Below are 13,301 nucleotides of genomic sequence, written 5' to 3'. Positions count from 1 at the left end.
GACATATACTGGTCCTATTATTAAAACTTAAACCCCTTGTGAAATGTGACTTTGAAATGAAAGCAACTCTCAACAAACAAAACTTAATTTCATTGCCCCCACTCCTTTTGGCATTTGGCTTCTTCATAAAAAAATATTCAAGAATGTGGCTTTTATCAGCTTTAACTATTCTAAATATATCTCTGCCTTATAATGCTCATAATGCGCATGCTAATTACCTTAATTAAGAGATAATCTAGATTGTATAATCAGAATGATATCACACATTGATTACACATTTCTTCCTCAATAATTTGAGTATATCTACTTCTGATGCTATGCAGTCCAAAAATGCCAACCATGATAGAGAATCAAAGGTAGAAAAATCCAATCACTTTACTGATCCACTAAAAGCAAAAACAAATAATTTAAAGATGTTATGGTGACCGCTGACACAGATGCCTCAATTATATTGTAATATATATTTGGGAGAAACCCAGAATCCAACATAAATATTATCACTACTAATTTAGAATCATCAGGCACTTGCTTCAAAATCTCATTGCTGATAATTCAACTACTGTACTGTCATCTCTTTACAATTTTTGTTAATCAGGAAAGATATACACCCTAAAAGAAGCATTCAAAAGACTCTGAACTTTTCTGATTAACTTCCGATGTATACATCAATCGCGGCCACCTTGATTACCATAGCCAGCTCCCTAACGTATTTCTTCATCTCATCCCCACAAAAGTCTAACTATCACTCACTGTATATAGCAAGTACCTTTTCAGACAATGTTTCAGTCTCCCAACACCTCTATTCGCTAACTCGCAGACCCCATGTTGCAGGCACTGAAGCTAATGCTGAGGTTGCACGCTATGTTCTGTCTACTCTATCTTCCTATGATATCCGATCACATATTAGATCATATGGAGTATCATTGACTTATCCTGTCTCGAGGTCACTAGCACTGACTCATCCACCTTCGGACACAACTACTATATTTGAACTTCGACAAGAGACGTACGAGGGTGACCCCTACATAGACGTGGCAGATGAAGTCCTACCTACGTTCTATGCATATGCAAGATCAGGTACTGTGGTCGGACCAGTTGTCTATGTTAATTATGGACGTGTGGAAGATTTTATGATTTTGAAAACAAAAGGGTTGAATGTGTCGGGTACTGTTGTATTGGCTAGGATGGGACAAATATATAGAGGGGACATTGTGGCAAATGCATACCAAGCAGGTGCTATAGGTGCTGTGTTGTTCACGGATAAAAAGGACTATGGGGGTGGAGATGATGGAAAAGGGTTTCCTCATGATAAGTGGATGCCACCAAGTGGAGTCCAGGTAGGAACACTGTATAAGGGATGTGGAGATCCAACCACACCAGGGTGGCCGAGCACGGGAGGATGTGAGAGAATCTCTGATGATGAGGTGGACAAGGGAGGAGACATTCCATTGATACCTTCACTGCCTGTATCAGCAGTAGACGGTGAGGCAATTATAAAGTCCATTGGTGGGGAAGTGGCAGACAGTGACTGGCAGGGATGCAAAGATGGTCCAGTTTACAACATTGGACCAGGGCCTGGCATTTTAAATCTCAGTTACACTGTAAGTAACTGACGGACCATAATTCTATATGTATTGTGGCTATGAAATTGACAGGGGATATAACAGCCGAGAGTGAACTGTTGCCATGTATTTGTTCTTTAATTTTGCAGGGAAAACAAGGCATTAATACAATAGAAAATGTTATAGGTATAATTGAAGGGGAGGAAGAACCTGATCGGTATGGTTTCCCTGACAGTAATATTTGTTTGAGTTGTACAGACACTTCAATCAAACATTGAAACTTGCTTTGTAGAAATGTAACTACTATAGGCTGAAACCATTTGCAGGTTTGTAATACTGGGTAATCATAGAGACGCATGGACTTTTGGAGCTGCTGATCCCAACAGTGGCACAGCAGCTTTGCTTGAGGTCACCTTGCATTCATGCATCCTCTTTAAAATAGTATAGTCAAACCAAGGTCTCCAAGTGAAAGTACTACCCCTTACGTTCACTTGATTATATGTGCTACTTAGGTTGCCGATAGGCTAAGCAAGTTGCAGAAAAAGGGGTGGAAACCAAGAAGGACAATCATCTTTTGTAATTGGGATGCGGAGGAGTATGGCCTGGTCTCTTTCTCTACCTCTCACTTTCAAGGAACACTCACTACACATGCACAAAGACAGCACATGAAAAATTTCACTAAATTCAAATTATTAGCAATTTACAGATAGGTTCAACAGAATGGGTTGAAGAGAACAGGGAAATGCTAAGCTCAAGGGTTGTAGCTTACCTGAATGTTGACGTTGCAGTTAGTGGAGCAGGATTTCAAGCTGCAGCAACTCCACAGCTGGATCAATTATTAATGCAAGCTACTAAACAGGTACTAAATAAGTTTGTAACCAGAAGAAATAATTTGCAAATAAAAATTGCAGTTTCAAAGCAAAGGCAACATTTTTAAGCTTACCGATACAAAAAATTATTGATATTATACTCAGAAGTGTTATAAATGCTATACGCCTACAGTACCACTTTCGAGTAATTGCAATCAGAGCAGTGCTTGGCGGCTGAATAAACCTGATGCCTGTGCTAGAGTTTATTTTAGAAACATAAAAATGTCAGTGCTTCCAATTTTTTACTTACAAATTATAACTAAAATTTCAAAATGTCTTTTTGAGGTTCGAGATCCAGAAAACTCATCACAATCTATCTTTGACTCGTGGATAAGCACTAGTGATCATCCTAAGGTAAGTATTTGACATTTTTAAAGGAAAGGAAGAACCCCATATATGTGATCAGAAGAAAATAGGTTGTTCAAGTTTTCAACTAAACTAATGTTTCTACGAAGATCGGAAGGTTAGGAGGTGCAGGTTCAGACTATGCACCATTTTTACAGCATGTAGGTATTCCAGCAGCTGATATGTCTTTTGGTGAAGGTAGCAACACTTCATTTCATGCACTTTTATCTGCTAAGGTTACGGATCATACCCTAATCTGTAATGTTAATAACTTCATATATGTGACTTAAAGATTTTTATGATTTTTACTTGATAGTTGATAGTCATATATTAGGATGCAATAGAAATGTGAAGGTAGATCCACCTCAATCTAATAGACTTAACATTAGGATCTATGACAGTAAGAACTAGCAAAAAGGAACATAGGATCAAGTTTATAGCTCTAACAAAAAAGAAATTAGAACTTCCTGGCTTCTACCGCAAAATGAGGCCTAAATAAAAATTATAACAAGGTAGATATTTAAAGATAGGAATTAATTTACCCAAACCCAGTCACGATTCACAAGCATTGTTAAAGTTGTAATAAAATGGGAGTTTGAAGCTAAAATGAACCGATGAAATGGTTAGCGACAAAACGTCCGAACTCTAAAATGTCTTGCGACATACAACTGACCTGCCTCTAGCATCCCCGTTGTGCAAAACTTGTGTGCTAATATTGCAGAACTTTTATCAAGGAAAAACACCATTCTGCATAAAAAAAGATTTAGTTGGCATTTCTATAACCACTTACTATTCAAAGTAAAGGAATCATTATTTTTGCTAAATTTATGACTTACTATAACCAGTTGCAGTGCAGGTTACCCAGTCTACCACTCAATGTATGATGACTTCATTTGGATGAGAGATTTTGGTGACCCGATGTTTCGCAGACATGTAGCAGGTTTTTGTGTCTTCCATATGAAGCATATCTGCACTTAAAATTACACCATTAGAACTCCTAGTCCTATAAACACATGAGCATACTTGTAGATTAACATTTGTGCTTAAAATGTTATTTTGGAACAGTGGCAAGCATTTGGGGCTTAGTAGCTCTTTCACTTGCAGATGAGGAATTTTTACCTTTCAATTATTTGTCCTATGCATTTGAGCTCCAGGTATACCTACATCCTATATAGCCGCATATCCAAGTACATGACATACACCACTTAACGTATCTGCCACACATTGTCATTCATTTCTGAATCTTAATACAGACAAATGCAGACGAACTTACAAATGAGCTTATGGATAAGAACATAGACCTCACTCCCTTGTTCAAGTCTATTGAAGATTTAAAAATAGCAGCCACCAAAATAGATAATGAAATAAAGGTGCGGTTTATATCACTAAGAGATAGGATCTTACTTTGCCATGTACGAAAATAAACAAGGCTTGATTTTCAGGCACTTAAAAGATCCAAAGGATGGGCATCAATGTGGGGAACTAAACCAAGGCAAGTGAGAGAGTTAAATGACAGACTGATGATGGCAGAACGAGCATTTATGGACAGAGACGGACTGCTTGGACGACAATGGTATAAACACTTGGTATGTGTCTCTTTCCTGTAACAAAACCTAACAAATGTTTGTTGTTGAATTTGGGTTCATAACAGATACTCAATACTCGATCTTCAAATAGTCTCAGTTTTAAATCATATATTCATCAAAATACTAAAAAGCAAAGGTCTTCTGTCTCAGATTTATGCGCCTTCAGAGCATGATGATTATGGATCAGTATCCTTCCCTGGCATCACTGATGCCATAGAAAAAGCCAAGCAAGAGAACACAAAAGAATCTTGGAGTTCTGTCCAACATGAAGTCTGGAGAGTCTCTAGAGCTGTAATACATGTATCATTAGTCCTAAATGGTGTTCTTACATGAGTGCATAAAATATATGCAAAATAAACAATCCAAGACTCATTATTTCAAAGCTTTTATTAATACTTTCTTTGCGGGCACATAAGCTGAAAACTTAATCTCCTATATTATCAAAGCCAAATTCTGAGAGTTGTGTGCAATTGGGTGAACAGTGTCAAAATAATAACTGATCCAAATTTGAAATAATGGCAATAGAAGATTGTGGACCACTATTTGACAGGCCACTACCATTACTATACGAAAAAAACTTACATTAATGAAAAAAACATGGAATATTAAACATTTGCAGGGACATATTCTTTCAAGGTTTTCAAAAATCATAGAACTGGACATGATAATACATGCATAGACCTAGCAGTCAGCAGGTATTGCTCTATGTGCTATCTTATGTTATTATTAACTTCCATATAGTTTCAAACAAATAAATTACTACCTTGAGCCAATACAACTAGGCAAAGTTTTAACTCTTAAGGTGAGCGGTGAGCCACCACCTAACTACAGAGCACTAAAGTTCAATCTACATTGAAGCTCAGATAATTTTTACATATGAAAATGCCAACCAAAAACCAATAAACCACGATTTCTTCACATAAGCTTATTCTCACAGCAACCTGCACCAGCAAGCCAAACCAGTTTTATGATTCCAAACTTGACAAGGTATTAAGGTAAGATGAATAACTTCTATAGAGACAGTGTTGCATTCAACCATCGACATAAAAACTGGTGGAACATGTACTACAGGATTTAAATATATATCAGAACCAGGATTACAAAGGAGCCGAGGATAACACTAATAAGGACTTCACAAGAATTTACTACATTGGAAGAAAACTCGCCCAAGGTTCGAATAGTCTAGAACCACCTGACTCCGCCCTTTTCTCCACCAGCCAGTTTTAGCAGGAAGGAAAAATAACTTAAGAATATCAATTAAAAGACTCCTTTCGGCAAAATAACATAGGGTGAAATAGCTTAGTTTCCATTGTAATTAATTTTTTTTGTCTCCGGTATCTCACCTTTCCAAAACAAAATCTCAATTGTCAAACTATTACAAAAATCTGCCGTAGAAAAAGAGAACTCAGGAATGGTCCTCTGATAGTGCATTCATACACATTTTTTAGAAAAAGGTCATTTATTGAAATTAATAAATTAAAATTGATAATTTAATATATGGAGAAATCCATATATTATCATATACATTATCATTGTTTACATGGTATCATCAGCCATACAATTTTAAGTCTTTTTGCCAATAATTCAAGTACAGTCATCTCTTTACACATTCAACAAAAAAATGCCGAAAGAACTCAGGGAAGAAGCTTTCAGAAGACTGAACATTTCTTGATCAGCTTCAATGTATGAATTATTCATCACCGCCTTGATTGCCATAGCCAGCTTCCTAACAATTTCTTTCTATCACTCATCATATATATCAAGTTCCTTTTCAGACAATGTATCAATCTCCCACACCAACACTCACCCACTAGCAGACTCCATGCTGCAGGGGTTGCAGGTACTCTATCTTGCTATAATATCCAATCACATATTTGATCACATGGAGTATCACTAACTTATCTGTCTCAAGGTCACTGATACTAACTCATCCACCAACAAACACAACTTACAGACTTGATCCTTGCAAGACCTACGAGAGCAACCGCTACATAGACATGGCACAGATTAAGTCCTGCCTACTTTCTATGCATATGCAAAATTAGGTACTGTGGTCGGACCCGTTCTCTATGTTAATTGTTAACTATGGACAACTAAAGGATTTTATGACTCTAAAAACAAGAGTGAATGTGTCAGGTACTGTAATATTAACTAGGATAGGACGATTATATAGAGGGTACATTCTAACAGATGCATACGAACCAGGTGCTATGGGGACCGTGCTGTCACAGTTAGAAAAGACTATGGTGGTGGAGGTGATGCAAAAGGGTTTCCTGGTGATAAGTGGATACCACCAAGTGGAGTCCAGGCGGGTTCCCTATATACAGGATTAGGTGATCCAACCCCGCAAGGCTGGCCAAGTACAAAAGACGTGAAGAAAATCTGACCGCGAGGTAGACAAGGGAGGAGATATTGATGTACCCCATGGGATTCCAAATTTTCCTATTCCTGTCTATCGCACTCCCATTGCCATCAATAAAATGATCCCTAACATGTCAAGTGATTGCAATATAAACTTTGACAAACAACAGAATAATCTAAGCTAATGCCAGTGCCAGGTTTGATTTAAAAATATGAATATGCCAGGGTGCATCTAAAGGAGATGGATCTCAGATTTTTAAAAAAAAATATCACTCGCAAATCATGCCTAAGATGTCAAATTACTCTTTAAGTTTCAAGATCCAGATAACTCGTCACATACAATCTTTGACTCATGGACCAGAACTACCGTCAATCTTAAGGTAAGCATATAACAATATTTCAGATGGGAAGGGTGAACCCCATATTCGTAATAAGGATAGAAAATGAGCTGTTTCACCAGATCCAGACGTGCTATAAAGTGATTGATATTTTAGGCTCAATTGATCAGTTGGAGTAAATTATTGTACATTTATAGATAGGAAGGTTGGAGGTGCAAGTTCATACTATGCAGCATTTTTACAGCATGTAGGTATCCCAGCAGCTGATACGTCATTTGGTAAAGGTAATATAATATCATCTTTTATGCACATATGTAACTTAAATATGTTTGTAAAACATTAGTTTCCACTTGATAGCTTAGCAAAGATTAGGATTATGTTATATAGAAAAATGTGGAAAATCAGATCTACCTCATATCTAGTAGACTTGACATCAGGAACTGTGACAGGAAAATAATTGGAACAAGAAACAAAGCATCTAACGTTTTCCAGCCTTAATATAGCAGAAGATAAATTATACTATAACAGTGTTTTACTGCAAAATGAAACAGATAAAAAAAACTACGAATTAGAACAGGAATTCATTATAGAATATGATTTAGCTTACAAAGGTCACACAACAACATATGCAAGAACCAGGGAGACCTATATCAGAAATTTAGCCAGGAGATGCATATATGATATACGATATAACTCAGTTTATTTAGTCCATGCAAAGTCTGCTGGAAAATGCCATAATAGAAAGTGAAAATGATTTACAGAAAGATCTAGAACGTGGAACACAGTAAAATCTTAGTAAAAAGCAAAACAATGCTACTTAATCTCAGATTCATCTCTTATTCAGGTGATGTTTATATTTAATTACAAAATAACATAGAGATTTAATAACATATACTTTTGTTTTTGAAGGAATAACATATTCTAATATAACAAAATAGCAAATTATTAACTTTATAACTTCTTGTTTTGCATTCATTTAGACCATTAGATATGATTGCCTAGGAACTCTGATAGTGCTGCTTGTACAACATGATTATGCCGCTAAGCTACAATCTTAAGAAAGAGATATAACACAACTGACCTGCACATGCCTACAATATAGAACTAATCTTGAGCTCGACATGCAAAATGTGTGCTAAAATTGCAGAGCCTTTTGCCATCAGGAAAAAGAGCATACTGCAGATAACATGGTTGTATAATCATTTATAAAAAAGATATATTACCACTTCGACTGCCTGGTATTAATTGTAAAGGAGTTATGCTATTTGGGACCTATAGGATTGGCTGCCAATTGCAGGTTACCTAGTCTACCACTCAATATTATGACAACATTATGAGTGAGGTTTTGGAAAAGGACAAACTCACTCCCTTGTTCAAGTCTATTGAAGATTTGAAAATAGCAGCCACATATATTAATTATGAAAGAATGGTATAGCTCATCAGTCATCACTAAGAAGTAAGAAGTAAGAAACTAAAGCTCAATTATCAATGTCTAGATAAAAAAGAGGCTAGACTCTCAGGCAATACAAGGATCCAAAGGATGGGCATCAATGTGAAGAAGTAAAGCTTGGCAGGTGAGACAGTTAATTACAGACTGATGATGGCAGAACGAGTATTTATAGACAGAGATGGACTGCTTGGACGACAGCACTTGGTATGCGTCTTTCCCTACACAAAAACATAATGAATATTTCACTAATTTCAGCTTTCAAACAGCTATTTTAACTTTGAATACCTCCGGTCTTCAATTAAAACCATATATATGCACCATCAGAGCATACTGCTCATGCTCCGTATCTCAGATTTATGCACCATCAGAGCATATTGATCATGGATCAGTATCCTACCCTGGAATCAGTGACACCAGATAGAGGGCCAAGCGCAAGAATACATTTGGCCAATAATACATGGAGTTCTGTACAATATGAAGTTTGGAGAGTCTCCAAAGCTATAATACATGTGTCATTATTTCTCAATGGTGTGCTAACATAAATGCATAAAAATATTTGGAAAACAAACACCAAAACTAAATTTATAGGTGGATGGTTCAATTATATTTTTATTTTGTGAACTGTGAGCAAGTAGGATGAAAAAGTGTATCTTGTGATCTCAAGCTCTAATCTCAGAGTGTTGTGTGCACCTTGGTGGACATTGTCAACATTTTAATTGATACGGTTTAAATGAAACGACAAAAGATGATGTAAGTGTACAATTGTGTCGAGCAATTCCACTTACTAAACAGCATTTGTTCCAATTATTCAAATTTCCCAAAATTAGAAGGTTAATTTTGTGTAATCTATACTCTTCATTAATTAGCAAAAATCCCTTTTAGCGGAACATCAGAAATAGTAAATACCAAAGTACCAAAATTTGGTTATCATCATGCAATTTTTGTTTATTTAATAATAATTACTATTATTATACTACTCTGAAAAGACTTCCATATTTTTCAGGATTTTGTAATGTAACGACTATCCCATCAACAAAATTATATCACCAACTTAAGTATTTGTTTTGATTTTTGAAACTCAAACAATTTAATTTACGAAACAACTCTATAAAAATCCTATCCTGTTTTGGAATTCAAATAAATAAGGGGTTCATGTTGATTTATTAGCCAAATCCATATTAATACAAAATTTAATTCAAGCCCTGTCCTTTACAACAATGTTATAAAGACGGAGAAGATGTGGTGGTAAGTGGTAACACTGTCCTGACAAAGGCAAAATCTTCCGATAACGATGTCCCCGCCACTACTACCATTAGAACAATGGTCAATGTTGCACATATAGCAAAAAGACCGATTTGGTTTTAAAGTAAAGTTATTTAACTTAAAAGCTTTATTAGACTTCTATATTAATTTGTCAAACAACTGTCGAGACAAATACCACTAGACCTACGAGAACTCCAACTAACATTACACATAACAATTACTTATTAGACTTCTAAACCAATTATAAATAAAGATAATTTTACTGAAGATTAAAGAACATACAAGCCAATTGCAAGATTAATTTTTATATCGCTGTTAATTCTGGTTAAAAAAATAGACGAAGAATGTAAAAATAGAGTGATGAGATCCATTATTCTCAGTATCCTCGCTCTCACTATGTTTCTACTGATAATCCTCGTTAAAACAGAGTGAATATTTTTACGTTTTTCATCTATTTTTTAAACCGGAGTTAGCAACATGATATAAAATTTAATTTTGGGGTTTTAAATGAGACCTCGTTAGAATAAGTGGTCTACTTGTGATATTTCGTTTCATAGGTAGCTGGTTTAATATAAAACCCTGATTTTTGTAGAAAAAAGTAAAGAAGGATCAAAAGTCAATACATAGAAAGTATTGTATCTAAACAAAGATAGTGTATAGTCAAATAAAAGAGATTATAATTATAATTATAGGGTCATGTTCCTCTTAGAAATCTTAGCCTAAGAACCCTTAGCCTTATTTCTAGTATTAATTAGGGTTCTACAGACTGCACATGCAAAAAGTGTCGTATTTATGTATTGTATTTTTAAATTACTTTTGAACACATACAACGATACAAAAAACATGTATTTAGATTTAGATCTTGACAATCTATTTAAAATTTAGTAGTCGGCAGCAGAAACTTAGTAATTCTAAGATCCTATTTAAGGATATGTTTTCTAATGAGCGCGACCCTATAATTATAATATATAATAAATTTAAGAAAATAATTTAAACCCGTGCTTGGCACGGGTCATAAGCTAGTAAAGATATAAAGCAGAGGAAGTACACTTGAAGTATCCTATACAATATATTACGAAGTCTTAGAATTAACAAATGAATGTTATTCATATACAGCAATATATATAAGATAAATGGTAGACAGAATAATACCAAGGGGAATCCTGATCAGTGATAAGTGAGCCCGGTTAACTAATAATGTAAACTTAATCCCATAGCAATTTCTTTGCCATACCAGATACAATTTCAAGGTAACCACCACCTAACCACATAGCAATAAAGGTCCTCTATATCGAAGCTTTCGGAGTTACTACTACCAAAAGTTGCCAAACAAGCACTATGATATATTACCAATGCTCCTTGCACCAACTCAGTTCAGCAAGCCAAAACTGTTACTATTATGCTGCACTTAACAATGATTCAATCTAAGACAAACAACTTTTGATCAGGACTTATACAGTTGCTTGCGTCCTAAGCACCATACGCAAAATGCCTTGATTTGCTAAAATTTAAGTGAATTGCCTATAATGAAGTCAAGTAAAGGCCGGCCATTTCGAAATATCTTAATAACTTATTCTATTTTTTTTCCTCAGAAAATTCCTACATTATATCTTACCATCAGCATTTGCAACGAACAAAAATAATACAAAGAATTGAACTTTGACAAACTCTTTTTTCCAGTACTTATCCAAATTAAGAACTCAACACACTTGTAACAACTTTATTTTCCGAAATTCCCCTAACAAATGCATTGTGTCTCTAGAACTTCCCCTAACAAATGCATTGTGTCTCTAGCACTTCTCACCTAACCGAGACCTTCCAACGATGAAACAAAGAGAAAATACACGAAGAAACGAAGTTCAACAGACTCCTTTTTCCACAAATCCAAATTACAAAATCAACAAATTGCAACAATGCTTCAATTCAGGATTATATATGTCCAGATATTCTGATCCGTAGAGCCGCCTTCAACAACAAAACAATTAATCCCTAAACAATTACACAGTCTTTAAAAATTTACAATTATTCGCCAAACAATTACTACATTCTCTAAAAATGTAACTAACACATAGCAACAGAACAAGGAAAGTGAAGTGTACCTGTAAATGTAAACTCAATCCACTCAACGAAGCAGCATCCACCGTGCTTCCGGTCTCTAATAACACTTTGTTACATAATCAGCAAGTTTTAAATTTTGATTTGATCGAGTTTCGCCTCTTGTTTAGTGTCCTGCAGTTGAAAACATACATATGCTCTTGTATCATTCTAATTTCACACACAACACTTCGTTGTTGCATTGTATTCTGATATGCATATTATCACAATCTTTCATTATATTATTATAAACATATTTTCGGACTCCGAACCGGATCGATGTTACGAGAAAAATTAAATCGCGACAATTTTATAATGATCGATACTTCATCATACAGAGATAAATCCATATATCGATACAACTTAATACCAGAAAAACAAACATATACATACATACATCTATCGAATAATAATCTATTAATTCTCCGCTACAGCAACATCGGGATCTTCAAAGTTAGGGTCATTACGATCAACGGCGGCGATGAACTCATCGTTCCCGAGGTTTGCGTTATCGCCGGACCAGGTGAACTTGCCGCCGTGACCGCCTTTCTTCGGTGATCCGGTGACTCCGGTGCCGGACTGGCGATCTTTTCGGGCTTCGTGACCGGATTTTCCGGTTGCCTTGGGATTTGAGCTGCTCTTTCCTGTGCTCTTCATGTTTATTTGCAACTGTGTGTATTATTGGTAGTGAATGAGAGTGTAGATGTGTGTGTACGTGTATTTATAGATAGAGAATTAGAGATGGATAAGTGTTTGTTTAATTGATCTGTGGGCCGTCACGTGATATTGACGAGGATGTATTCATAATTGGATACTCCCTCCGTCCCGGTCAATAGTATACATCGGGGACGGGGGCGCGGCACGAACTTTAATACTTTAATATAATATAGTTATGTAAATTACTTTTAAGATTTTCTTTTTTTGTATAAAAATATAAATGTTATATTTTTATAAAAAAAAGAAAATCTTAAAAATAAGTTGTAGAGCTATGTTTTATAAGAGCCTTAAAAAGCGTGTCGAGCAATGAAAAAGAAACATATACAATTGACCGGGACAGAGGGAGTAAGAACTAAAATATAAATTTTTTTATTGAAATTCTAGATTTTAGTTTATAAATAATTAAATATTTATACTTTTTTATATGAACAGGCCAATAGAGGATTATTGTCCGTCAGATTCGTGCTATATTTATATGGGAAATGCGAGATACGAGAATGGATGCAGTATTCAATAGTTTGATTCATGGACTATAATTTTGCTAGACTAATTAACAATTATGTTCTCATTTTCAGGAAAAACAATTATGTTCTCATTAAATTAAAAGCAGAAGCATTGGTTATATGATATGTATAATTTATATCCAAAACTCACAACCAACAACAATGTTACAAAGAACATGAGAGATCACTCCTCCTTTTCGATCTACAAGGTTG

General features: G+C 35.3%; 1 protein-coding gene and 1 long non-coding RNA gene across 4 annotated transcripts; one reads left to right on the top strand and one right to left on the bottom strand.

Annotated features, from left to right (window-relative positions):
- Positions 1-438: 438 nt before the first annotated feature.
- On the bottom strand, positions 439-12,605 carry LOC108213084 (uncharacterized). Of its 3 annotated transcripts, none has more exons than XR_010290152.1 (4): positions 11,874-12,605; positions 4,181-5,303; positions 2,332-3,990; positions 439-2,204 (listed from the first exon to the last, which is right to left on the bottom strand). It is a non-coding gene; the product is annotated as an uncharacterized LOC108213084 (long non-coding RNA). The 3 variants fall into 3 exon arrangements; XR_010290154.1 differs by having other exon boundaries at positions 2,332-3,744; positions 11,874-12,604; XR_010290153.1 differs by lacking the exon at positions 4,181-5,303 and having other exon boundaries at positions 2,332-3,744; positions 11,874-12,596.
- Positions 657-4,761, top strand: LOC108213004 (probable glutamate carboxypeptidase LAMP1). Its single transcript, XM_017384717.2, has 12 exons — positions 657-1,601; positions 1,712-1,779; positions 1,889-1,970; positions 2,075-2,167; positions 2,269-2,421; positions 2,717-2,785; positions 2,887-2,974; positions 3,633-3,716; positions 3,842-3,930; positions 4,030-4,146; positions 4,219-4,362; positions 4,513-4,761. The coding sequence occupies exons 1-12, from the start codon at positions 657-659 to the stop codon at positions 4,693-4,695; spliced, it is 2,115 nt and encodes a 704-aa protein (XP_017240206.1). The 3' UTR covers positions 4,696-4,761.
- Positions 12,606-13,301: the final 696 nt, after the last annotated feature.

Source organism: Daucus carota, chromosome 3 (assembly GCF_001625215.2).
Source record: "Daucus carota subsp. sativus chromosome 3, DH1 v3.0, whole genome shotgun sequence".
Taxonomy (NCBI): domain Eukaryota; kingdom Viridiplantae; phylum Streptophyta; class Magnoliopsida; order Apiales; family Apiaceae; genus Daucus; species Daucus carota.
The sequence above is the reverse complement of the archived record's forward strand: the minus strand, read 5'-3'. Positions and strand labels throughout refer to the sequence as shown.